This window comes from Cyprinus carpio, chromosome B19 (assembly GCF_018340385.1).
Source record: "Cyprinus carpio isolate SPL01 chromosome B19, ASM1834038v1, whole genome shotgun sequence".
Lineage (NCBI taxonomy): Eukaryota > Metazoa > Chordata > Actinopteri > Cypriniformes > Cyprinidae > Cyprinus > Cyprinus carpio.
Genome location: NC_056615.1, coordinates 10443902 through 10465474, shown reverse-complemented (window position 1 = coordinate 10465474; position 21573 = coordinate 10443902). Strand labels below are relative to the sequence as shown.

The window sequence follows — 21573 nt, the reverse complement described above, 5'->3', positions numbered from 1 at the left end:
AAGGTAACCGTGCCTAACAGTTCAGCTGTTCACCATACTCATCCTAGCCATCAGCACTGCGCTATATTTACCAGCTTCCTGGGTTACACAAGCCTGCCAAGGGGTGTGCACAAGCCCTCAACCCCTTCCTCTGTCCTCCGGATAAGCCGGGTTCTCTGTCACTGCCATAGAAAACACACAAAATGCTTGGTGCACGGCCTACCGCTGTGGGAGCAAACAAGGGGAGGGTCATATGTGAGCCCTGGACAACAGCAGCCCTCCAGACTATTCTCGGTAACTGGAATGTACACAGCGACCTCATGGCAAACTCCAAACTTGAGACCTCGTGTCTTTCTCCATGTCACTTTTGACTGTCGTCTTTGAGAGAGAAATCTGGAAGAAATGTATTTGCTTTTATCCTCCTGAACTCAGCCTGATTCGTGATCAACTTGAGTGTAAAGAACAAACAGGTGAGTTCAAGAGCTACTTTAAAAATATATGAAACAGGATTTAATTGAGGAAATGCTTTATTGTACAGATTGTGAATTCTGACAGAGCATTTACTTTTAAAAAGTAGTTTACCTCTTCTGAAATGTCCTGCAAATGCAGTGCAAGTTTTTAATAATTCTAATAAGCAGTTACATGTTATGATATAGCAAAATTACAGAGTTAAGATCGTGAAATCCTTATTTTTTTAGATTTTCTTACGGCAGTTGTCGTTACCGTCGTTTTCACAACTGCACTGGCGATTGAGAGTTTGCGGTCTATTTTAAATAAGTGTCACTGAAATATGATATGGTATCTTTTATCTTTGGGGGATACTTGTAGCCTTGTTCTAGTGTCTCAGAATGGTGTTTAATAATAAGAAAAAAACAATTAGCATCCCAAAATAGACGTCAGACAGGCCCATGTGATCTGGAGTGAAATAAAATCAGTAGCTGTCTCTGGGGTGATTAGACGACTTAGTGTTGATAATAGCCCCATGAAATGTCCTCGTCTAAATAGTTAGGCTGTCAAGGGCAAACCTACTGAGGGGATCAGAAACAGCTGGCAAGTGATACAACGGCGTTGATAAACTTAGCTTTGAAAGGGAAATGTTGCCTAGCTCTGCACATGGAAGCATTAAAATGATTTAAGGGACACTGGAATAGAACGTTGTGGCCTGGCACTAAACATCAGGGGTGATAAAATAGAGAAGGAGAAAGGGAGGAAAGGTTGTGTGGTGGCCATGACAACAACAAACCATAACTTTACACTTTATTCACAGTGACTGAACAGTAATTTTCCAGTAAACTCTCAATCCTTTCCCTTTGCAGCATGGCTAGTACATCAACAGAGATCTTTCCATTCAAGGACCAAGAGCTCCCCGCTCACCTCCTGTTTCAGTTGAACATACTGAGACAGGAGCAGATCTTCACTGATGTGATCTTGTGCACCGAAGACAAGGAGATCCCATGCCACAGGAACGTCTTGGTTTCTAGCAGCCCGTACTTCCGAGCCATGTTCTGTAGCAACTTCCGGGAGAGCAGCCAGGCTAGAGTGGACCTGAAAGGCATCGCATCGGAGGTCATCGAATGTGTCGTGGATTACATCTATACTGGTACCATCACCATAACCATGGAGCTGGTGTTGCCCCTGATGCAGGCGGCCTCCATGCTGCATTACGGGAGGCTCTTCGAGGCCTGCTCCACCTTCCTACAGGATCAGCTCAATCCGGAAAACTGCCTGAGCATGATCCGGCTCTCAGAGATCCTTCATTGCGAAAGCCTCAAGGAGAGAGCCAAAGAAATGGCTGTGCGGTGTTTCTCGGACGTAGCTGCTTCTGAGGACTTCTGCGAACTCTCTCTTCCTGAGCTAATGTGCTACCTGGAGGACGACCGACTGTGTGCAGAGGAAGAGCAGGTTTTCGAGACGTTACTTGCTTGGATCCACCACGACCCCTTTTCCCGGCGAGGAGCCATTCATGACCTCTTTAAGAAGGTCCGGTTACGGTACATCCATCCGACATACCTCTTCCAGTTTATCGCCAATGATCCGCTCGTCCAGTCGTCTACGCTGTGCACCGAGATCATCGAGTCTGTGCGACGTCTGATGTTTTCCGTAAGCGCCAAATGCACTCAAGAGCTGAAGCCTCTTTGGACCACACCGCGTCGTTATACATGCCGGGAGACTCTGGTGGTTGTTGGAGGCCGCAAGAACAACGAACAGACGTCTCGAGAGGCACTTCTCTATGACGAACGGACACAACGGTGGCAGTGGCTCGCCAAACTACCTCTGCGACTCTACAAGGCGGCGTATGTGTGTATTCACAGCATTCTGTATGTGGTTGGTGGCCTCAGTCTTAGTCTGGTATCTGGAGACAGTGCAGTTAGCGCCACAGTTTATACTCTCTCATTGAAGACCAACCAGTGGAGGACTGCCGAGCCCATGCTGGAGCCACGTTATGCCCATCAATGCGTCTCCTACCTTCACTTCATCTTCGCTCTTGGTGGAATAGGGCAGGATAAGCAGATCTCAAATATGGTGGAGCGCTACAACAGCATGTTCAATCAATGGGAGGCCATGGCGCCGATGCCCACAGCAGTCCTACACCCTGCAGTCGCAGCCAACGATCAGAGGATTTACGTGTTTGGAGGCGAGGATGCCTTGCAGAATCCAGTGAGACAAATACAGGTAACAAAAGTCATTCAGAGAATATAATCTGTGCTTCGCTCAAGGTGTGATCCCACATGACAAATGCCTTTTGTCTCCCCGGTTTATCACATCTCCCGCAACTTGTGGTCTAGACTGGAAACCAGGACAGTGAAGAACGTCTGCGCACCTGCTGCTGTGATAGAAGACAAGATTTATATTGTTGGAGGTGGGTTAAACTGTAAGAAAGAATATGAAAAATCTATTATTTAAAACTATGGGACCATGGTTCTTCAAAAGAAAAAAGCAGTTGTTGAGTGGGTGTTTGTTTTTTGGTCTTTTGTTTTTTAATTATTTTAAGTCATCTTGAGGATGCCTTGGAAGTTTGGTGATGCACCCTAGCAGGTGCTGGATTCCACTGATTTAATTTAATTAGTTAATTGAACCTTTGCAAAGACCTTAGTTACTGTTGATGCGTTCGACAAGCCATGCCGCTCTCACACTACACATTATGTTCTCACGCAGTAAAAAATACATTGCGGAGCAAAGAGAAAATTGAAAATACACCGACAGACAAGACAGAGCAGGTTACTTTTCTTATGAAACAAAGTCTTAACTTTTACATTTTGTCATTTTGTAATAAATTCAATCAATAAATACCATTTTGTGGCTCTTTAATGTGCAGTTAAAGGTGAATTTGAAATTATCATCTTTTCATGTTTGATTAGGTTACTTTATGTATATGATTGGAAATTTGAAGGTTTTTTAATTTTTTGAGGACATCAGTACACACCATTTTTCAAGTTTAAGTCCACTGAAGTTAATCTACTCTCCTGTCTGATTTGTTTATTGGACAAAAATGGCGGATTCAGCGCTATGAATGGTCAGATTGCCTGTCAATCAATCTCACTGTGTAGGATCAGTTGAATAGACTATGCGTTCAGATTGAATGGTTCCACTCACTTGGCCTATATTATGATAAATAATGATTTTTTAAATCTACATTTCGTTCATGAAATTAATACATAAATTCCAAATTTTTACCTTACAACTAAATGTCATTAACAAATTAGCTAGCAATCTAATCTGTTCATAAATCTAACAAATGCTGTTGTCAAGATTATGGTCAAGATTATCCAGAGCATAACAAACAGAGCAGCATTCAATAAATGTTTAGATGAAATTTAATGACATCTATGGTCAAGGTAATAATCTTGAGCCTTTGCAAGGATCACACAGTAATCCAACCATGAAACATTATGCATCATTTGATGAGTTGATATATTAAACTGATGTTTATTTTCAGGATACACAAGAAGAGTGATTGCATATGACACCAAAGCTAATAAATTTGTGAAGTGTACCAACATGAAGGAGAGAAGGATGCACCATGCGGCCACAGTCATCAGTAACAAACTCTATGTGACCGGAGGACGTTTCCTCAACGCTCATGATGTCATCGAAGACTCAGACTGCTTTGAGTGCTACGACCCTAAAACAGACGTGTGGACTTCTAAAGGATCATTACCATACAAACTGTTTGATCACGGTTCACTGTCGCTGATCTGCGTCTCCAACCGCTCCAACCCACCATGACTGCTCAGAGAACGCAACATCTCTGCTTGGGCGTCCCGTTCGCTCCCCTGCTCATTAAGGGAAATGAGAAATATGGGGCCACAGCTGAGACTGGAAACCATCTGAGGAAGGTTGCATTCGTTTGTGGGTTGAGTACATCTCAGCTGTGGCTTTGATGGTATGCTGCTGGTGCTCGCCAGCATCTGTGCCATCTTAAATCAAAAGAGATTTGAGCTGGCAACTGCAAGTGTCACAGTGGACCTCAGGGAGCGAGCACAGGACCTCAGAGCAAAACGGCAGACTTATGCAATGTACATCTGTCCCTGCAGAACTGTGACCCGAAAATCTTCAGACAGATGTTTCTCATCATGATCTCCTTCTCTCTGAACGGCTTGAGCAGACAAATTTTTGTCAATAGTGCCTTGTTAGCATGAATTTAATTGGAATATGACAATAATTGGATGTGACAATCTTTTTAGCCAGTGTAAAATCTACAAGCATAAGGACATGACTGTTTGATGAAGTAATCTGTGAAGTGAAGATAACATTCCCTGAGTGCTGTGGTGTGTGGTCAGTTCTATGTAATTAACGAAGGCCAAAAACAAACCTAATGGATCATGAAATGCTTGATGTACCATGCACGCTAAAAGTATGTGGACACCTGCTTCTAATTAACATGGTTTACTATTTCCGCTACACACATATCTAACAGATGCATAAAATCAAGCATACAGCCATGCAATCTGCTGAGATGAACATTTTCGGTATGGGGCCCTTTTCTGTTCCAGCATGACAATGAACCCATTTCAGGGTTTGGAACATGGTAATTAACTGGGGTAAACTTTTATAGATGCACAAGGGTGATTATATTCAATTCAAATATGCCTTTGGATTTCCAATTGCTCCATCAGCAAAATAATAATAATAATAAAAAAAATCAACAGCAGTGGTTCTCAACCTTTTTGACGCCAAAGTCCCCCTTTATTTGAGACAGCATTCAAAGACCCTCCTATCTAAGCTGAGAAGCGCCTATTAGCATTTTAGCAAGTTAACGTAATTACATATAAATAAGTTTAAGACTTACTGTTGGCCCTCTGGAGGTTTGCTTGGGTCAGTGGTTGTCAGTTCTGCTCTACACAATTTATATGTCTCCCTTATTTGACACACTCAGCTGAATTCATGGAGCTTTCGCCCAATGAGCTGGAGATCTGGATCAGGTGTGTTTAATAAGTGAGACAATATCGGCAATAAGTGGTGGCTCCCAAGGACCAGCGGGTGAGGCTAGATGGGATACAGATGCAGCTACTGGGCATGCGCACATTAATATAGTGTAATTTTTGTCACACTGAACAACAACTACTGTGTTTGTATTATTGTAAGGGGTAGGTTTAGGGTTGGGGTAGGTGTAGAAGTTAATGAAACACATTTTAATAGGTAGCAATTTTATTTTATTTTTACTTTCCAGCTGCAGCTATATCCCTTTAAGCCACAACCAGGACCAGGGTTCAAAAGCACTGCCCTATAGGTTCTCTAGGTCCTGCTTGAGGACCAATAAACTACCATGTTTCAACAATTAACTTTACAGCTTTAGAAAGCCCCATGCAGCAGTGCTTATAGTTTTGTATCATGAGGGCCATATAACACAAAGTATAGTTATACATTTCATATCATATATTAAAAAATAATTTTAAAAACACACTAGTCAGAACACACACAGGTAAAAGAATGAATTGTGGTGTCTACATACTTTTGGCCATGTATTTTATTTCTTTTTTCCCCTTTGTGGCAAAAAAAGATTTGATGATAAAAATGAAATCATGACTTCTGAAAGAACAGGAAGTGCTTGTTAGCAATGATTTGTGTTTTCTGCATTATGTTGATCTCAAAGTGCAGTGCTTACGGTTTGAAGAGTTTGTTTTGTCCACAAACTCCATTATCAAATAAAAAATATGGGCTTGAAGAGCCTTGACATCACTTAAGATACAAAGGAAGAGTGGATAGAGATTCAGTCAAGATGTCCATTGCCTCCTAGTATTTAATGCTGCTTGGAAACGGTTTACTTTGTGCCTGTTGACCTTACCTTTGATGATTAAACCAAAAATGAGGTATATATAAGACATCTCTGTTTTTCTATTGAATTGCACTACTGAATGAAAGAAATATTGAAAGGTTTCTAAGCTATTCATTTCTAAAACGGATCGATTCAGCTTAGTTTTCACTGCACTTTGTCATTTACAGGACACAACAAGAAGTAAACAACTACATACTGAGCTTAACAAAGGGACCTGACCGTGGGAGAGGCGGCATAATCAGAAGCACAGCTGGTCTGGAGATAAAACTCACCACTAACTTTAGCCCCAAGCTTTTAGATAGAACGTACAGCCCTCAAGCTTAGATAGCCCTTGACAACTGTTGTCATGGGAACCACCAATCAGACTGCAGGACAAGCTTGTTTTGCCATCATCATCTCAGTATACGGTCCACTCTCATAGACTCAAACCTATTAAGACCATTTCAGCGGGAATGTGTTTGTTTGCAAATAAGTCGGCATGATCTATGTAATTAGGCCTTTTGAAAAAAGTCTTAAGAAGTTTATTGATAAGTGGTGTTTTTTATTTGAAGTAGAAAAATTGCTATGCATATCTGAAATGAAAGAAAAAAGCTCATAAAAATCTGTATTTTTCAAATAAACTAACATTTTTAAAAAAAAATTCACAAACATTTTTCAATCACCACCATGTTCTGCTCACGTAATGGAAAATGAGCCACAAGCAGGGTCAAAGTACAAAATGAAGCAGTTTTTCAGATTTAGAAAGTGGTTTGTTGCCCTCTACAGTTGTGTTTAACACACGACATGTGCAGAAAAAAAAAATACGTGGACTATAATTATCTATTTTGTTCAAAATTACTTTTACTTTACTTTTAAAGAGAGATTCCCTGACAATTTACAAGCGACAGCTGAAAATTCATCTTATTCGCCACTATTTGACTGATCCTTAAAAAACCTTTGTTTTCTCCTTTATTTAATCTTTCTAGCTTGAATTTATTTGAACAATGCTTGAAACTTGGCATGACGAGCACTTCTTGTGTCTGTTTGCCTCTGAATCGCTTGATGTATTCCTCAGTTGTAAGTCGCATTGGATAAAAGCGTCTGCTAAATGAACAGATTTAAATCTAAATGTAAATGATACATAACCGTATAAGAAATGTAGAATTTGCCAGGTTTAGTCAGCTGTTGAAAGTGATGTTTTTCTGCCCTCTAGTGGAGAATTGCGGTTCTGTCACTTTCCCACTAGCTTGGGGAGAACATTCACTTCTATTTTAGACGGTCAAATGTCAAAATCATAAGTAAAAATCTTTTTTCTTCAAACCTGCACTGTAATATATATAACCTGATCTATTCCTAAGTTTGTCACAAAAACATTATGTGGCTATTATTAAAGGCTACATATTAAGGCATGAATATGTAGAAATGTTTGCATTATTTTGAAGCTTATATACATCTCATCTCTTATCATTTGCAAATAATGTTAAATTGCCGGTGATAGGCCTTCTTTATGGCTCCATTGGGGAATCTAATTTAAATTTTTTAATACATGCGTCCTAGTAGTTATCTTCATCATATGAGATAAATATAAGCACAAAATTCTTCATTGGCATATCAGTGCAATTCTGATGAGGAATGTGTAATAAAATCAAATTCAATTTCAAATATTCAGATTTGATGCTTTATTTATTGGCAATTCTGTTCTTATTTAAAAAAAAAAAAAAAAAAATCATTGATTTTATCATGCACACTGATCATTCTTCAGAGGAAGGCAGTACAGTCAGTTTTGCACAAAACAAAAGAACAGGCCTGTATACCATCGCAGTGCATGTCTATTTATAAGTGTGTGTATTTTTTCTTATTTTTTATATAAGGACAAACAAACAATCCTTCCAAAAACCCTGACATGACTTCAGTACCTTCATATTTAAAGTCTCCTGGGGTGTTTCATTGCACAAAACAGTAATTAATAATATATTATAAATTAATTTACAAAGTTTTAAGACGTCAAAATAAATGTGCAGCTGAAAAATAACAAAACAGTTTTAGTTGAGTGAACATGAAAAGAAAGCAACATTTGACACTTAAAAATAAAATAATCATTATTAATAATATAAATCATAACTTTATAACAATAGAGCCTATTTTAATAGATAAGTGGATCAGATGAGATTCAGATATACAGCATGTACATAAACATATCCTACAAAAGTCACTTCCTAATAAAAAGAGAGAACTGGCTTCCCCCTGTGGGCCGTCACCATCTCTGGTAAATGTTATTGACTATGTACATCAGGTCCAAGACACATATTGCTCAGAAAGTGGAGATTTGTTTGGCACAGCCGATCACTCCTTTAAGAAACACTACAGCTCTTATTAAAAAATTATTTATTGTCATTCATAAAAAATGCTGTCATAAGGAAGAAATATTGTTGTTTTTTATTAGTTTTTTTTTTTGGGTGTTGCAATCACAGCAGCAATTTTAACAAACAATAAGAAAAAACATTTGGTAAGACATGATCTTGAATTGTTGCGGAGGCTGAATAAACTACAGTCTCTTGGTCTTACAGCAATCGACTAGTACTTCAAAAAAGGGGAAAATAAGTCAGTTTGGATGTCTATTTACATTTAGGCTGAGCATTCAGCAACTATTTACATACGATTGAGCTCCATTGAAAAATGTACATTCAGGCATTGTGCCTTTTAGTTATCAAAGCAGCCTCGCCATATCTTTTTTCACACAGTCATTTCATTCTGGGTAAGCTGGTCAAAGTAAAGTGTTAAACTACATTCCAAAGCTTTTCCTGAGAAGGCTGGTGCTTAAGGACTCATGCTGGAAGAGGGACGACTTTATTCCTTCACCTCTGGCACTTTTTAAATGGAAAAGAAGTGGTATTGAAGGAACGTTACAAAGCTAACAAAAGTGGGCATATTTTTCATACAGTATGTAACATAAGCACATTACCGCCTGGCACCTGTGCGACAGGTGAGAACAGTCTCAACGGGAGCGTTTTAATAGGAGCACACCGTGACCGTTCCAAACACTTCGGATCCTAAACCTCTTTGATAGTTCGTTCTGAGGGTTTGTAGTTGGAAGAACTGGTGTTGGACATGTAGACGGAGTGGGTCCTGCGGTGCGGACGGGCACGTTTGGTGGACAGGTTGCGCCTGCTGTTGCTGATAATGTCGTTGATGAACTTCTTGCAGTCCACGCAGACCTCCATGGTGCTCCAGTCCTCTGTGAACTGCTCCGGCAGCTCCAGCTCGTCTTTGGACGACGAGCGCTCTGCATGCTTTGATGATCTGAGAGAGGTATCATCACAAGAAATAATCTTACTGGCAGCCATTACCATGCAACAGATCAAGTTCACAAACTTTTTTTGACAGCTGAACCCAATTTGATTTGAAGTTCCCAGTCCCATTTGTTAATTTTAATGTTAATGTTTAATGTTAATGCTTGTTTTAATGCTCTCAAACCCTCTGAAACGCCCTTATGAATCCTGGTACAAACAATACAGGCTCTCTCAGCATTTGTGAAGCTCACCTGGACATTGTGCGCTGAAGGCTGTGATGCTTGTGACTGGATGTGGAGGAGGGCTTCTCTGTCGTGGCTGACGCTGCACACTCCTTTTTGGGCAAGATGCTGGGGCCCAGAGAGGAGATGGGCAGGCTGGCATGGGGCTTGGAGGGCAACTTTATCTGAGATGAGAGGGTATGAGGTCATTAGCAAAGAGAAAAAGCCCACTACTGTTCAAAAGTCTGGAGTCAATCAGATTTATTTTTAAATAAATTAATACTTTTATTAAGCAAGGATGCACTGAATTGATCAAAAGTCAGTGTTTATAGTGTTACAAAATATTTCTATTTCAAATAAAAGCTGTTTATTTCAACTTTAAGCAGCATTTTTTTCAACATTGATAATAATGATAAAAGGAGCAGCAAATCAGCACATTAGAATTATTTCTGAAGGATCGTGTGACTTATAAATTGTAATAATATTTACAGTTTTACTGTATTCTTGATCAAATAAATACAGTTTTGGTGAACATAAGGTAAGGATGTAACATTACCTTCTTACAGCACTGTGAACAAACAGGTCTGTGAGAAGAAAAGAAGAACAAATATGATTCCACTGCACATCACTTTCTTCATTTAAAGTCTGAAATGAAAAGCTCCGCCCACCTCTTACAGAACTGGCAGGTGTAGGACCAGGTGAAGAGCGAGAACTTCTTCGTCCGACATGAGAAGCAAAGCTGAGAGGAAGGGTTACACAATGATGAACACTTGCATACACGCTTGCACACACCTTGCATGTATAAAACCTAGTGAGCTGCCTATATAGACAGCATTTTTAGGCATCATGTGCTCCAAACAGGAAGATAATCCCAAAACATAAGCTTGGGCTAATGTATATCGAGTGGGCAATGAATGTGTAGAGTAAATTTACCTTTCCTTTCTTCAGCGCATTATAGACGTCTTTATACTGCTGGAACTTCTCCAGCTCTGCTTTAACAAGAACCTGTCTGATATGCATCACCTCCTCTACGGTCAAAGTCAGGCACTCGACGGGGTAGCAGAACTCCTCCTGAAACAAACATATCACTTTCACAAACATGCTGAAGTATACACTGCATATTTAAACATGCCATGCTGTCACACCCGAGAATGAGGGATGGAAAAACCATTACATGCTAGATCAACATAATAGTTACACCTTCTGCCAAACAAAACACACAACAAAACCCAAAACACAATGGCAATGGAGACAGAGCTGAACATTTAATACATTAATGAGGAATGGTAAAATGTCTGTTTATATTGTCATGCAAGTTTTACCTCTATAGGGCAGGTCTTGTATGCAAAATTTGCATATAAGGATGAATAGAAATGTTCATGCTCTGTGCTAAAACAATGCACGGCGCCCAGAACTAGTCCTTACCCAACTTTAAAGGTCACACTGATTCAAGCACACATAAAAGCCAATACATGTCTCTAATTCTTACCTTTAACCACCTTTCAACTATTTTTAAAAAAGACAAATCATGTCTTGTGAACTACAGAATAAGAGCCTCATATTGGCTTTTACGCCCCTTGTCACCCAGTGTTAGTGTCAGTAATATGTAGTTTGATGGGACGTACCGCACGACCGCTGCCTAGTGCGTGAGCCTGACCAAAGAAAACAACATTGGGGTTTTTTTTGGCATTTGGTGGGAAATAACTGCTGTATAGTTTCATTTACAATAACAAAAAGTGTCACTGACACTCCCTAAACATTATACAAATAAGTAAATATTAAATAAATGTTGTAAAAAATATTTAAAAGGGACAAAAAGTCTAAGACAGTATAAAAAAAAAGAAACCAGAAAAAGTTCACTGAAAATTATTTAAAAAAGCAAGGAATTTCATTAATTGTATTGATGATAAATTAGAAAAAAAAAATAGGTACCACTCTCCATTGGTATTTAAAAAAAAATTAAATTAAATAAAATGAAAAAATAAATAAAAAATAAAATAAAATTAAAATAAAATTTTCAGATTTAGATATTATTATCCAAATACAACATACACTAAGCCAATATTTTAAAATTTTTAACAAAAAATAAATAAGTTACCGCTCAGACAAAACTATTTTAAAAAAGCACTGGATATCTTTAATTGAATTGATAAATTATAAATTAAAAAAAGAAAGAAAAAGAAAATGAGGCATCACTCTTCACTGATATTTTAAATACTCAATATAATATAATATAATATAATATAATATAATATAATATAATATAATATAATATAATATAATATAATATAATATAATTAGTGCTGTCAATCAATTAATCGTGATTAATCGCAACCAAAATAAAAGTTTTTCTATACATAATATGTGTACTGTGTATATTTACTATGTATATATAAATACACACACACAGAATATATTTTGAAAATATTTACATGTATATATTTATATTTGTATAATTTATATTAAATATAAATATACTTAATATAGAAATATATCTTATTTTTCTTAAATATATACATGCATGTTTGTGTCTATTTATATATACATTATAAATATACACAGCACACACACAAATATTATGTAAAGAAAAACTTTTATTTTGAATGTGATTATTGTTTGACAGCACTAAATATAATATAACTATTATTATGATTATTATTTCGCAAATTTGACCTGCTATCTCTGCACAATTCCGTTCTTATTAAACCTTCTTATCTAAATCTTCCTTATCTTAATCTAACATTGTTTGAATGATGCACATAACTTGTGCATTATTCAAAAGGAGGAAGTTTGTTGAGCGAATCAGTTTTTCCGTTCGATCATAAACCATTCTGATGACGGGTAACTGAAGTGATTTATGTGTGGGCCATTTCCTTCAGCAGCTTTCCCTACTGGCCATGCAACATTGTGCAACACACACATGAAGCAACCGCCCTGCTGGAAGACAGATAAAGCCACTGCAGACGAAATAGTGATGAAATGACTCCTCCAACATAATGTAACCAAATCGGTGGGCATGAGAATGTAGAATATGGTGTGCTTTACCTTGTTGTCCGAAGAGAGCTTCAGTGTAAGGCAGGAAAGGAAAGCAGAGCGGTTACAGCTCTCTATCTATACTGCAATAAAACTACAGTATCGCTCACTATCTAGAAACGTTTAAGAATAATTTTCCTGTAAGAGCTCTGTGTTTATTACATTTACAACGGTTCAAAGACCTCAGAGGTTTAGCAATCCACACTGATCAGTTACAGTCCTTTTAGGCTAGGCCAAATACAGTCAGCATGGCTAAATCAGAAGTAGTCCGTTCTTCATAAACGAAGCTTCATGTAAGATTTAGTCAAAATAATCTGTAAAAAGATATTCGAGTCATTATTAACTGAAAAAATTTCCTTGTATCGTTAATGTGTGAATTTGAATGACATTAAAAACTGCAGTATGCCATAGATTAGCCTTTGATTAGGCTTCTGAATTGGAAATGAAAGCACAAGTTCTTCTTTATTTCTCTCTCTCCACACTAAAGACCTGCAGTGCTGCAGCACTAGACAGAATCCTGAGAATCTAATTATACTTTCACAAGACTCAGGACAGTTAAGTGTGACCACAGCCTGCAGCCAATTGACCGCTCAACACTAAATTACCCTCATTTACTTTCCCGGGATTTGTTCAACAAGGAAAACAGCTCTGTAGGCAGAAGCATGGAGCTAAAGGAAGGTTTTGTTGCAGTTACCAGAGATCTGGAGTTCTGGCGAGACGGAGGCAGGAAAGGCCGTACGCTGGTGGGATCTTCTTTCTCTATGGAGTGCCTCCTCTGTGGAGCGAAGCGTTTGTCTGGTTGAGGGGTGGAAGATATGGGCAGGAACTGCGGAGGAGCTGGGAAAAGACACAGTGGAAGACAAAAATTGAGGTGAAGAAGAACTGTCAGTCAGTTACAGGTTTTTGTTGGAATGTGAATAAAAAGTTCTGGATATTTCAAAACGGGTCTTACTTTTTTTGGCCTTGACAGACTCTGGAGACATGTCCTCAACCAGTGAGGTGGATACGCTGGAGCTGCTGTCAGACTTCTGAGTGTTTTGTTCATCCTACAGTAGGAAAAACAGAAGTTCCTATCAGAAAATCCTATTTTGAATATTTCGGCAAGGTTTTTGTAATATAGAAGATATAAAACCCACTCACATCCGAGTCGGAGCTATTAAGCTCGGCCAGCGTAGGCGCTTTGAGCAACCTCTTTCTCTGGGACAGCGGCTGACCTCCGGCTACACCGTTTACGGGGCTCCGAGCTGGCGACGTTCCATTGGCCAGGGACAGTGTGCTGATGGCCAACTTTCGGTGTCCGTCAGGGATGTCTGTGTGTGTGTGGGTGGACAATATGGACATAATCAGACACCAATCAGGACAGCAAAGAAAACTATGCTTTGTTTACACTGCACCCGACTACAAACTGTTTTACAAGTCTACAGTTCTTGATTACTGACTGTTCAAATTGGAACGGTTGAAATTGGACCTCCTTGTTTCTATACTGGTTGCCACAGTAACAACTTAAGCATCAGCATGATGCGAAGAAACGTTCCTCTCCAACAGCTGAGGACTTTCCAAAGTGGAAAGTGGAAAGTGAGGACAGAAGGTTTTGTCCATCATGGCATCTCACTGTGGTTACTGTATTTACACATTCATGGATATACTGTGAAAGAAATGGATCACTCACTTGTTTTAAGTGACTACATAGCAAATGCCATTTAATTCACTAATTAGTGAATTCAGACACAGCTAGTAACACAATACATTTCTCAAATGACTACAAAAGAGACTTCAAATCCAATCTGACCATTCAGGCTCAAATAATCTACTTTCTGTCGGATTTCAAATCTCATATCTAATGTGGTTTGAACTTTAAAAACAGATGAAGACTACAACTGAACAGATTTGAGTTGTATACACCAAAACAATAATGGCTTTCCTGAACAAGCCAGGTCATAAGTTATTGCATTCAGATTATGCACGGTATATAGTGACGAAATTACATAACACTGATGTCCACAGCAATGAAAATAGTATAATTCACTAAATCAAGTCAATAGAAGTTTAAATAAACTATTGTTCAAAATTTTCTTATACATCAAATTTTAAAAAAAAAAATGTTTTTTGTGAAATATTATTATTTAAAATATAGATTTTTTATTTCCATATATTTTTAACATTTTATTTATTCCTGTGATGACAAAGCTGAATTTTCATCATCATTACTGCACTCTTTAGTGTCACATGATCCCATTCTAATATGCTGATTTGCTGCTTCATTTATCATTATTATCAATGTTGAAAACGTCTGTGCTGCTTAATATTTTTGTGAAAACCATGATTTTTTTTTAATGAATAGAAAGTAAAAAGCGCAGCTTTTTTAATGGAAATTTTTTTTGAAATTAATTAATTGTTTTAAAATTTTATGTTTATTTGTTGTGTATAAGTGTTTTTTTTAAAATTTTTGATGTAGTTTTGTTTTAATATCTTTTTTGCATATCACCATAAAAACTCTTTTTGACTTAAACTGCATATGCTATTTATGAAACTTTCACATAACTAATAGAATACAGTCCGAACATTTACGAAAATTAAGATCGATATACTAGATACTGATCCTTTCTATATTACAAAAACAAATGTGCTGTTAAAAAGCAATATTTCTATTCATTTGAGGCTCAAGTGAGATATTTATAGAACTTAGATGGACAGAGAATAAAAATAAACATTGCAGCACATTAAATATTGATGCCTCCAGACCCAGAGTTACATAACCCTTCTTAAACTAGACTAATCCTCATTCAGAAATGAATTCTGCGAGCTCTGCTGTTCACTCACTTAATTCATACTCGAGCTCTCAGAACCCAGGCATTTCTCTCACACTGGGCTCGGAGGCGTGAGGGAGTGATGTTAAAGTAATGCTTGCATCAGGAATACTTTACCTGAGCTTCGGAACAAGTCCTGTGGGGTGCTCATACTTTTGCCTGCGCCTAGAAAGGAACATATTCTTCAATATGATCCCATGAGCACAAAACAGGCCTTTCAATACCTGACATTCACACAGTAAGCCAATATACGAGTGTAAAGTACACTTAGGTAAACCAATCAGCAGCTCTGTGACACCAGCACACAGAAGCACAACGCAGCCACACAGAAGCAGCAGCCATACTGGACAGAGGATTGTGGGATATGGAGGTGGTAGGAAAAGTGCGGTTTAGTAGCAGGAGGACATACAGAGGAAAGTCCAGGGCAAGCAGCCATATTGGAGGCTAGCAGCTACTACTTTACATTAAAAACTATAAATCTTAATGTATGACTTATTTAATACAACAAAAGGGAAAGGGAAGGAGCCTGCTTAAATGGCTTTATTCATTAATTACTGACAGTGATTAAATCTGCATTGCTTCTCATTTGAATGAAAGCTGAGCTGGCACTCAGCCATGTCTTCAGAAATCATTGGAGTAATTCAACTCTCGCAAGTTGTTGCAAATTGCTGTCAGTGTGAACATTCCTAAAATAAAGGGTTTTAAAAATTGACATCAAATTAAATATGGTATATAATATGACCAAAGTCTATTAGGCATAGGCATAGAACCAGGGCATGAGTTTTTTAGAAGTCCATAATCCATTTTACGGTCTCTTCCATTCACAGGCCACAGCAAGTCTTATCCAACCAATCTTAACAAACATACATATGTATTAATGTTGGCTACAAACATGGAAGAGCATCTACAATTGAATGGATTTGACAGAAAGCCACTGCTCACAGAAAAGCTTATAAAATCTTTGATTTATCCTCTTAATTTGAATGTTTTTATTTGAATGTGGCTTACCTGGTTAGCCGTAAACCTACCGGAATAACTGATATCATAGCTAGATTTCATGGAACGTTATCCTGAAACTGGAATACAGTACACAATTTTCAAAATCGGAATATATTTAAGTATTTTTTTATTCTCAGTTTTCATTTTTAGCGATTTTGTCATGTCCTTTTGTTATTGTATTAGTTTCTATTAAGCATTTATTTCACTTTAGTACTTCAACCTAAATTTATTTTTATTTTATTTTTTAGTTTTGTTTTTCATTTAAAACTGATATTTTATTTCTTTGAATTCTTTTAATTTTTTTTATTATTTTATTTTTTATCTTATTTCTTTTTATTTCTTAGTTCCTTTGAACTTTCTATTTATTTATTTAAATAATATAATTCTATTTTAATACAATAGACAACTAATCTAATTCTATTTTTAACAATTACACACTCTCTCCAACAGGTTGGAATAGTCTGAAGCTAAAAAAAAAAAAAAAAAACAAAGTCTGTGCCCATCATATACTACACTATTTTCAATAAATCTGTCAAGTCTGACAGTTCAAAATCTCCACTGTTGAATCATCCAGACCAAAACTGAGCAAAAGTTGTGTGCCATATTCTAACTAAATAAGTAATGTTTGAAGAATTCAATCCACAGACATGCGGTTGTGTCAATGTAAGAGGGATTTCTTCAAGACTGGAGGCACTGCCTTGTCCCCTTCCTCCTCTAAGGACTAATAGGTTCAATGTCACAACCCCACCACCAGAGGAGCGTGACATGAGGGTAGGAGCCACTACAGGGGTCTGGCACAAACACAGAAGCCACAGGGTCAGTGAGCTGACAGCGGTGAAGCCTCAATGAAGTCTTTACCTGATGAGTCAAAACTGACAGAAGTGCTAAGTGGGCGCATTACTGTGAGAAAGAGGCAGAGGTTATGGATGAAGAGAGAGGGAGGAGAAGATAAATAAAGCCATGGGTTAAAACAAGGCATTAAATGTTAATGCATTTAATGTTAGATATAAAGAACGCTGCTCTGTAACTCCATTAATAAACAGGAACACAATTCGACAATTAAGCAGCCAAACAACAGGTAATTTCTTTTAGGATCAAGAAAGAATAAATGTTATTTTTATAATTTCATACTGAACAACCACTATCCAGCACAGGTAAAACTGGCAAAGCTACAGTACAATTCACATTACAAAAGGTAGGACTGATGAAGCTTTCTGACAACATATAACGTATATCACATTCACACAACCAATGGAATACAATTAACATTTTATACTACTTTAGGATCAAGAACGAAAAAAATTATTTATTTATAATGTTAGAAAATAAATACACTGAAGTAAAGTCCAACTACTCACATAATACATACGGTAGATATTTATGTTAATCTCCTTTAAGTTTTAAAGGTTTATAGACTGTAGACACTGAACTTTGTCTCTTTAGGTAGCTGGAGGAAACAACAGACTCTTTTCATAACACAAACTGATAATACATACGTGCAAACCTTAAGCTTTATTAAGTCTGCTGTAACCGACTCAAATCAGATTTGTGCTTGTGTAACTATACAATCATCCACACAAACAGCCTTTATGGGGTCTTTATGTATAAGTGCACGTTCTTTAACTTTAAACCTCACAATCTTTAACTATTGAATCCTACAGCAAAATACCACTATGAGACCAAATCTCAGGGCAAATCCACTATTAAGACTACCTATGCCTATACCTTCTCTATAACCTTGTAAATGTCAATGGCACTGATGTACAGTACAAGAATCAAATGGCGTGTAACAATGTGGATGTATGTTTTTAAAAATCATTCCAAGGTAAGAAATGTAATTGGAGATTTACAGCTGTAAATAAAATGGGCGGCGCAGAGTTAGAGACACAGGGCTGTACTACAGACACGGTTAGTGAACAAATGGTTGAGTGTAGCACAAGCAGCCATGCATGAGACTGACAAACTGTCACACATCTGCACTGCTGTCTGACACGACCTGAGGTCAATCTCTAACACATACTCACCTTCTTCTACATGACTGATATACTTGATATATAGGATAACTAACACAACATGAAGCTGGCTTTGAGTGTAACAATGTATACTGAATATGAACAGAATGCATGTGGAAAAACATTTGTGCACAGGATAATAAACATATAGACAAGGTGTCTATGCAGTGTTAAAGTAAACACTAGCAGTCAAAAACTTTGCTTAATCTTTTATAAATATTTTTACTTAAGATTTTTACAAATAATATAATAATAACAATAATAATAATGATTATTATTATTATTATTGTACAATGATAACAAAAAGTGTACAACAACAATAATAATTTATTAGTATTATTATTAGTAGTAGTAGTATTATAAACAATTTATAATTATGTGCAATATTTTCCACATTTAAAACTTAAAAATCTTTTCATTATGCATAAATGTTTAGGCTTACATTTAACCTTTTTAAAAACATTTGTAAAAATGTGCCTCATAAGATTAACAAAAATGTATATTATTATTAATAATTGCTATTATTAAGTATTATTATTATACAATCACAAGCAAAAGAAGATATATATAAAGTGTGTGTATATATATATATATATATATATATATATATATATATATATATATATATATATATATGTGTATATATATATATATATATATATATATATATATATATATATATATATATATATATATACATACATACATACACACACACATACTGTTTATTTTAAATTTGTAATATTTTAAACTTTTTTGGTCACATACACTATTCCCGTAAATCAACTTGTGTTATTTTACAGATATGATAACTTTATTATTGTAAAATTGGTGAAATTAGAAGATAGTTAAAATAAAAAATGACTGCATGTCCTTAAATTTGTATATTGCCAGACTGAGAAAAATAAAAAAAATATGTATATATATTTTTTAGATAGATAGATATAGATATAGATAGATAGAGATAGATAGATAGATAGATAGATAGATAGATAGATAGATAGATAGATAGATAGATAGATAGATAGATAGATAGATAGATAGATAGATAGATAGATAGATAGATAGATAGATAGATAGATAGATAGATAGATAGATAGATAGATAGATAGATTTTTAGGTAAATGATGTGCATGAATGAATAAGAGTCTGTGTGTTTATGAGAGTAAGTGTGATAAAGTGCACTAACCAAGTCGACTCCTACGGATCATATCAGGTGAGACGGGCCTGAGCTTTCTCTCCGACCGGATCTCTTCCAGGATACGTTCATGAAGACTGGGAGGTCTTGGAGGATGAGGCTTTAGCTTTCGAGCAGAAACTTAAAGCACATTCAAACATACACATGCAGAATGATTAACAGGTTTGTGTTAATACGTGTAATTTGTATTAATTGATCTGCATCATTTTAAAGATACTCCAGCTCACATATGACCAATGCTAAGCGTGTTTGTGTATGCTCTCATGCTCACGGGATTCAGTGGAGGTCTGGAGCGAATGAACTCTAGTATGATCTCGTGAGCGCTCTTCTTTAACCTCGGAGGAATGTCACCATTGACCTACAGCAGAAAGAAGGCACAGCGGGGGTCAAATCTTAGATATGCTGCCAGTGAATTAAAACCTAAAGTCTGTGTAATTTGAAAGAATGCAAAGGACGCATTTCAAAGGTGTGTCCCGTCTAAAGAATGCATCAAAATAATATCAATGACAGCTATTGTCTATGCATTAAAAACTGGAGACAAAGGTGTAGCAGGTGAACAAAAACTGACCTATTACCTCACTCAATTCAAACTGGCCTATCATGTAAGGTGTTGACTCTGATGTGGCATCTCTCTGAAAGTTTTGCAACCTTATATGTCCATTTCTAAACCATGAACTCAAGCCATCTTGATTTACTGATTTCAGTGTCCTTCACTTGATCCAGTTCAACCCTATAAAACTTTTTCTACCCTGCAGCTTCAGAAATAAGCCTGCCTGATTTCTGATAAGCAGAGTAAACATTGTTGTGGTTTATGATCTCTGCAACAAACAGCAATAAAGGTGAATTGCAATGTGTGACTGTACTGTTGGTACAAAGGGAAAAATGACTCATGCATGTTTGTTCATGGAGAAATTCAGATGACATGCTGACATGATTCAGGATTCGTTTATACCATGACTTTGCGAAGTTTATAGCGTTTGGAGCGGATGTCGTCCATGAGCATCTCATAAGGCGTGAGCTGGAACTCGATGGGTAGAGGGTTATACTGACGCTCCTGGACCTTCTTCAGCTTCACACCGTGTCTCAGAGCCCTCATCACCTGCACCCAAAACCGTGCCTGTGGAAAATATACACAACACATAGTTAGCAATGGCTTATGACTGTTCTGAACCACCAGCACAGAGTCTGAATGCATTCAGCACAGTTATGCTCAGGGGAACTGCTCTCACCCAGTCAGCATTCTCCAGCTCATTCAGGTCTCTGACGGGCTCCTCTGTTTCTCCTTCCATCCTCTGCAAATTCTGAAAAAGAAAAAGATAGAAAAAAATTAGTATTAAGTCTTGGACCAGAGGCCTTAAGAACCTGCATGCCTCCATCCATCCATCTATCTATCTATCAATAATTATGGCATTCCTTTGGTGTTGGATATGTAAAATAACACAGATTGTCCTCAGTCTGGAGTCAGATAAGCAAAAGTCAGTGTCGCTTTATCCATCGTGGGTCTGGCTTGTTTCTAAATCGATTCACTCTCATTAAGCCTTGATCAATACGCAGCTATGGTATTGATAATGCTCGTTTCACCGGCACTGGTTAATTGACCAATTACAAAACGTGTTCAGTAAATGTCAGCCGAGAATATATTCTCATCTTGTTTGTTTTGAGTGGTTTGACATTTATGGCAAAATAAATTAGATTTACCATCACAGGACAAATGAAATTGTGTATGATTAAATTACGATTTTTTTTTTTTCAGCATAGTCTTTGAATTATGTTAGTCA

The 21573-nt window shown here is 37.1% G+C and overlaps 2 protein-coding genes across 2 annotated transcripts in view; one reads left to right on the top strand and one right to left on the bottom strand.

Annotated features, from left to right (window-relative positions):
* Positions 1-6295, top strand: klhl38a (kelch-like family member 38a). Its single transcript, XM_042745534.1, has 4 exons — positions 1-449; positions 1296-2651; positions 2733-2839; positions 3917-6295. Exons 2-4 carry the CDS (start codon positions 1297-1299, stop codon positions 4204-4206), a joined length of 1752 nt encoding a protein of 583 aa, XP_042601468.1. The 5' UTR covers positions 1-449; position 1296; the 3' UTR covers positions 4207-6295.
* A 2392-nt stretch (positions 6296-8687) lies between these two features.
* LOC109105855 (protein spire homolog 1) overlaps positions 8688-21573 on the bottom strand; it is a 41187-nt gene continuing 28301 nt past the window's right edge. The window contains exons 5-20 of the mRNA XM_042744746.1: positions 21025-21096; positions 20748-20912; positions 20067-20153; positions 19787-19916; positions 17444-17485; positions 15704-15751; positions 13920-14089; positions 13732-13825; positions 13474-13616; positions 12792-12809; positions 11372-11398; positions 10680-10817; positions 10415-10485; positions 10303-10330; positions 9777-9931; positions 8688-9535 (exon numbers count right to left, since the gene is read on the bottom strand). Coding sequence (XP_042600680.1) covers positions 9286-9535; positions 9777-9931; positions 10303-10330; positions 10415-10485; positions 10680-10817; positions 11372-11398; positions 12792-12809; positions 13474-13616; positions 13732-13825; positions 13920-14089; positions 15704-15751; positions 17444-17485; positions 19787-19916; positions 20067-20153; positions 20748-20912; positions 21025-21096 — 1638 coding nt within the window. The 3' untranslated portion in view covers positions 8688-9285. The remainder of the gene's footprint in view (positions 9536-9776; positions 9932-10302; positions 10331-10414; positions 10486-10679; positions 10818-11371; positions 11399-12791; positions 12810-13473; positions 13617-13731; positions 13826-13919; positions 14090-15703; positions 15752-17443; positions 17486-19786; positions 19917-20066; positions 20154-20747; positions 20913-21024; positions 21097-21573) is intronic.

Coding starts and splice junctions, on each gene's coding strand:
- klhl38a (XM_042745534.1), top strand. CDS start 1,297: ATGGCTAGTACATCAACAGAGATCTTTCCATTCAAGGACCAAGAGCTC. Junction 2,652..2,732: donor AATCCAGTGAGACAAATACA/GGTAACAAAAGT, acceptor TTTTGTCTCCCC/GGTTTATCACATCTCCCGCA. Junction 2,840..3,916: donor CAAGATTTATATTGTTGGAG/GTGGGTTAAACT, acceptor GTTTATTTTCAG/GATACACAAGAAGAGTGATT.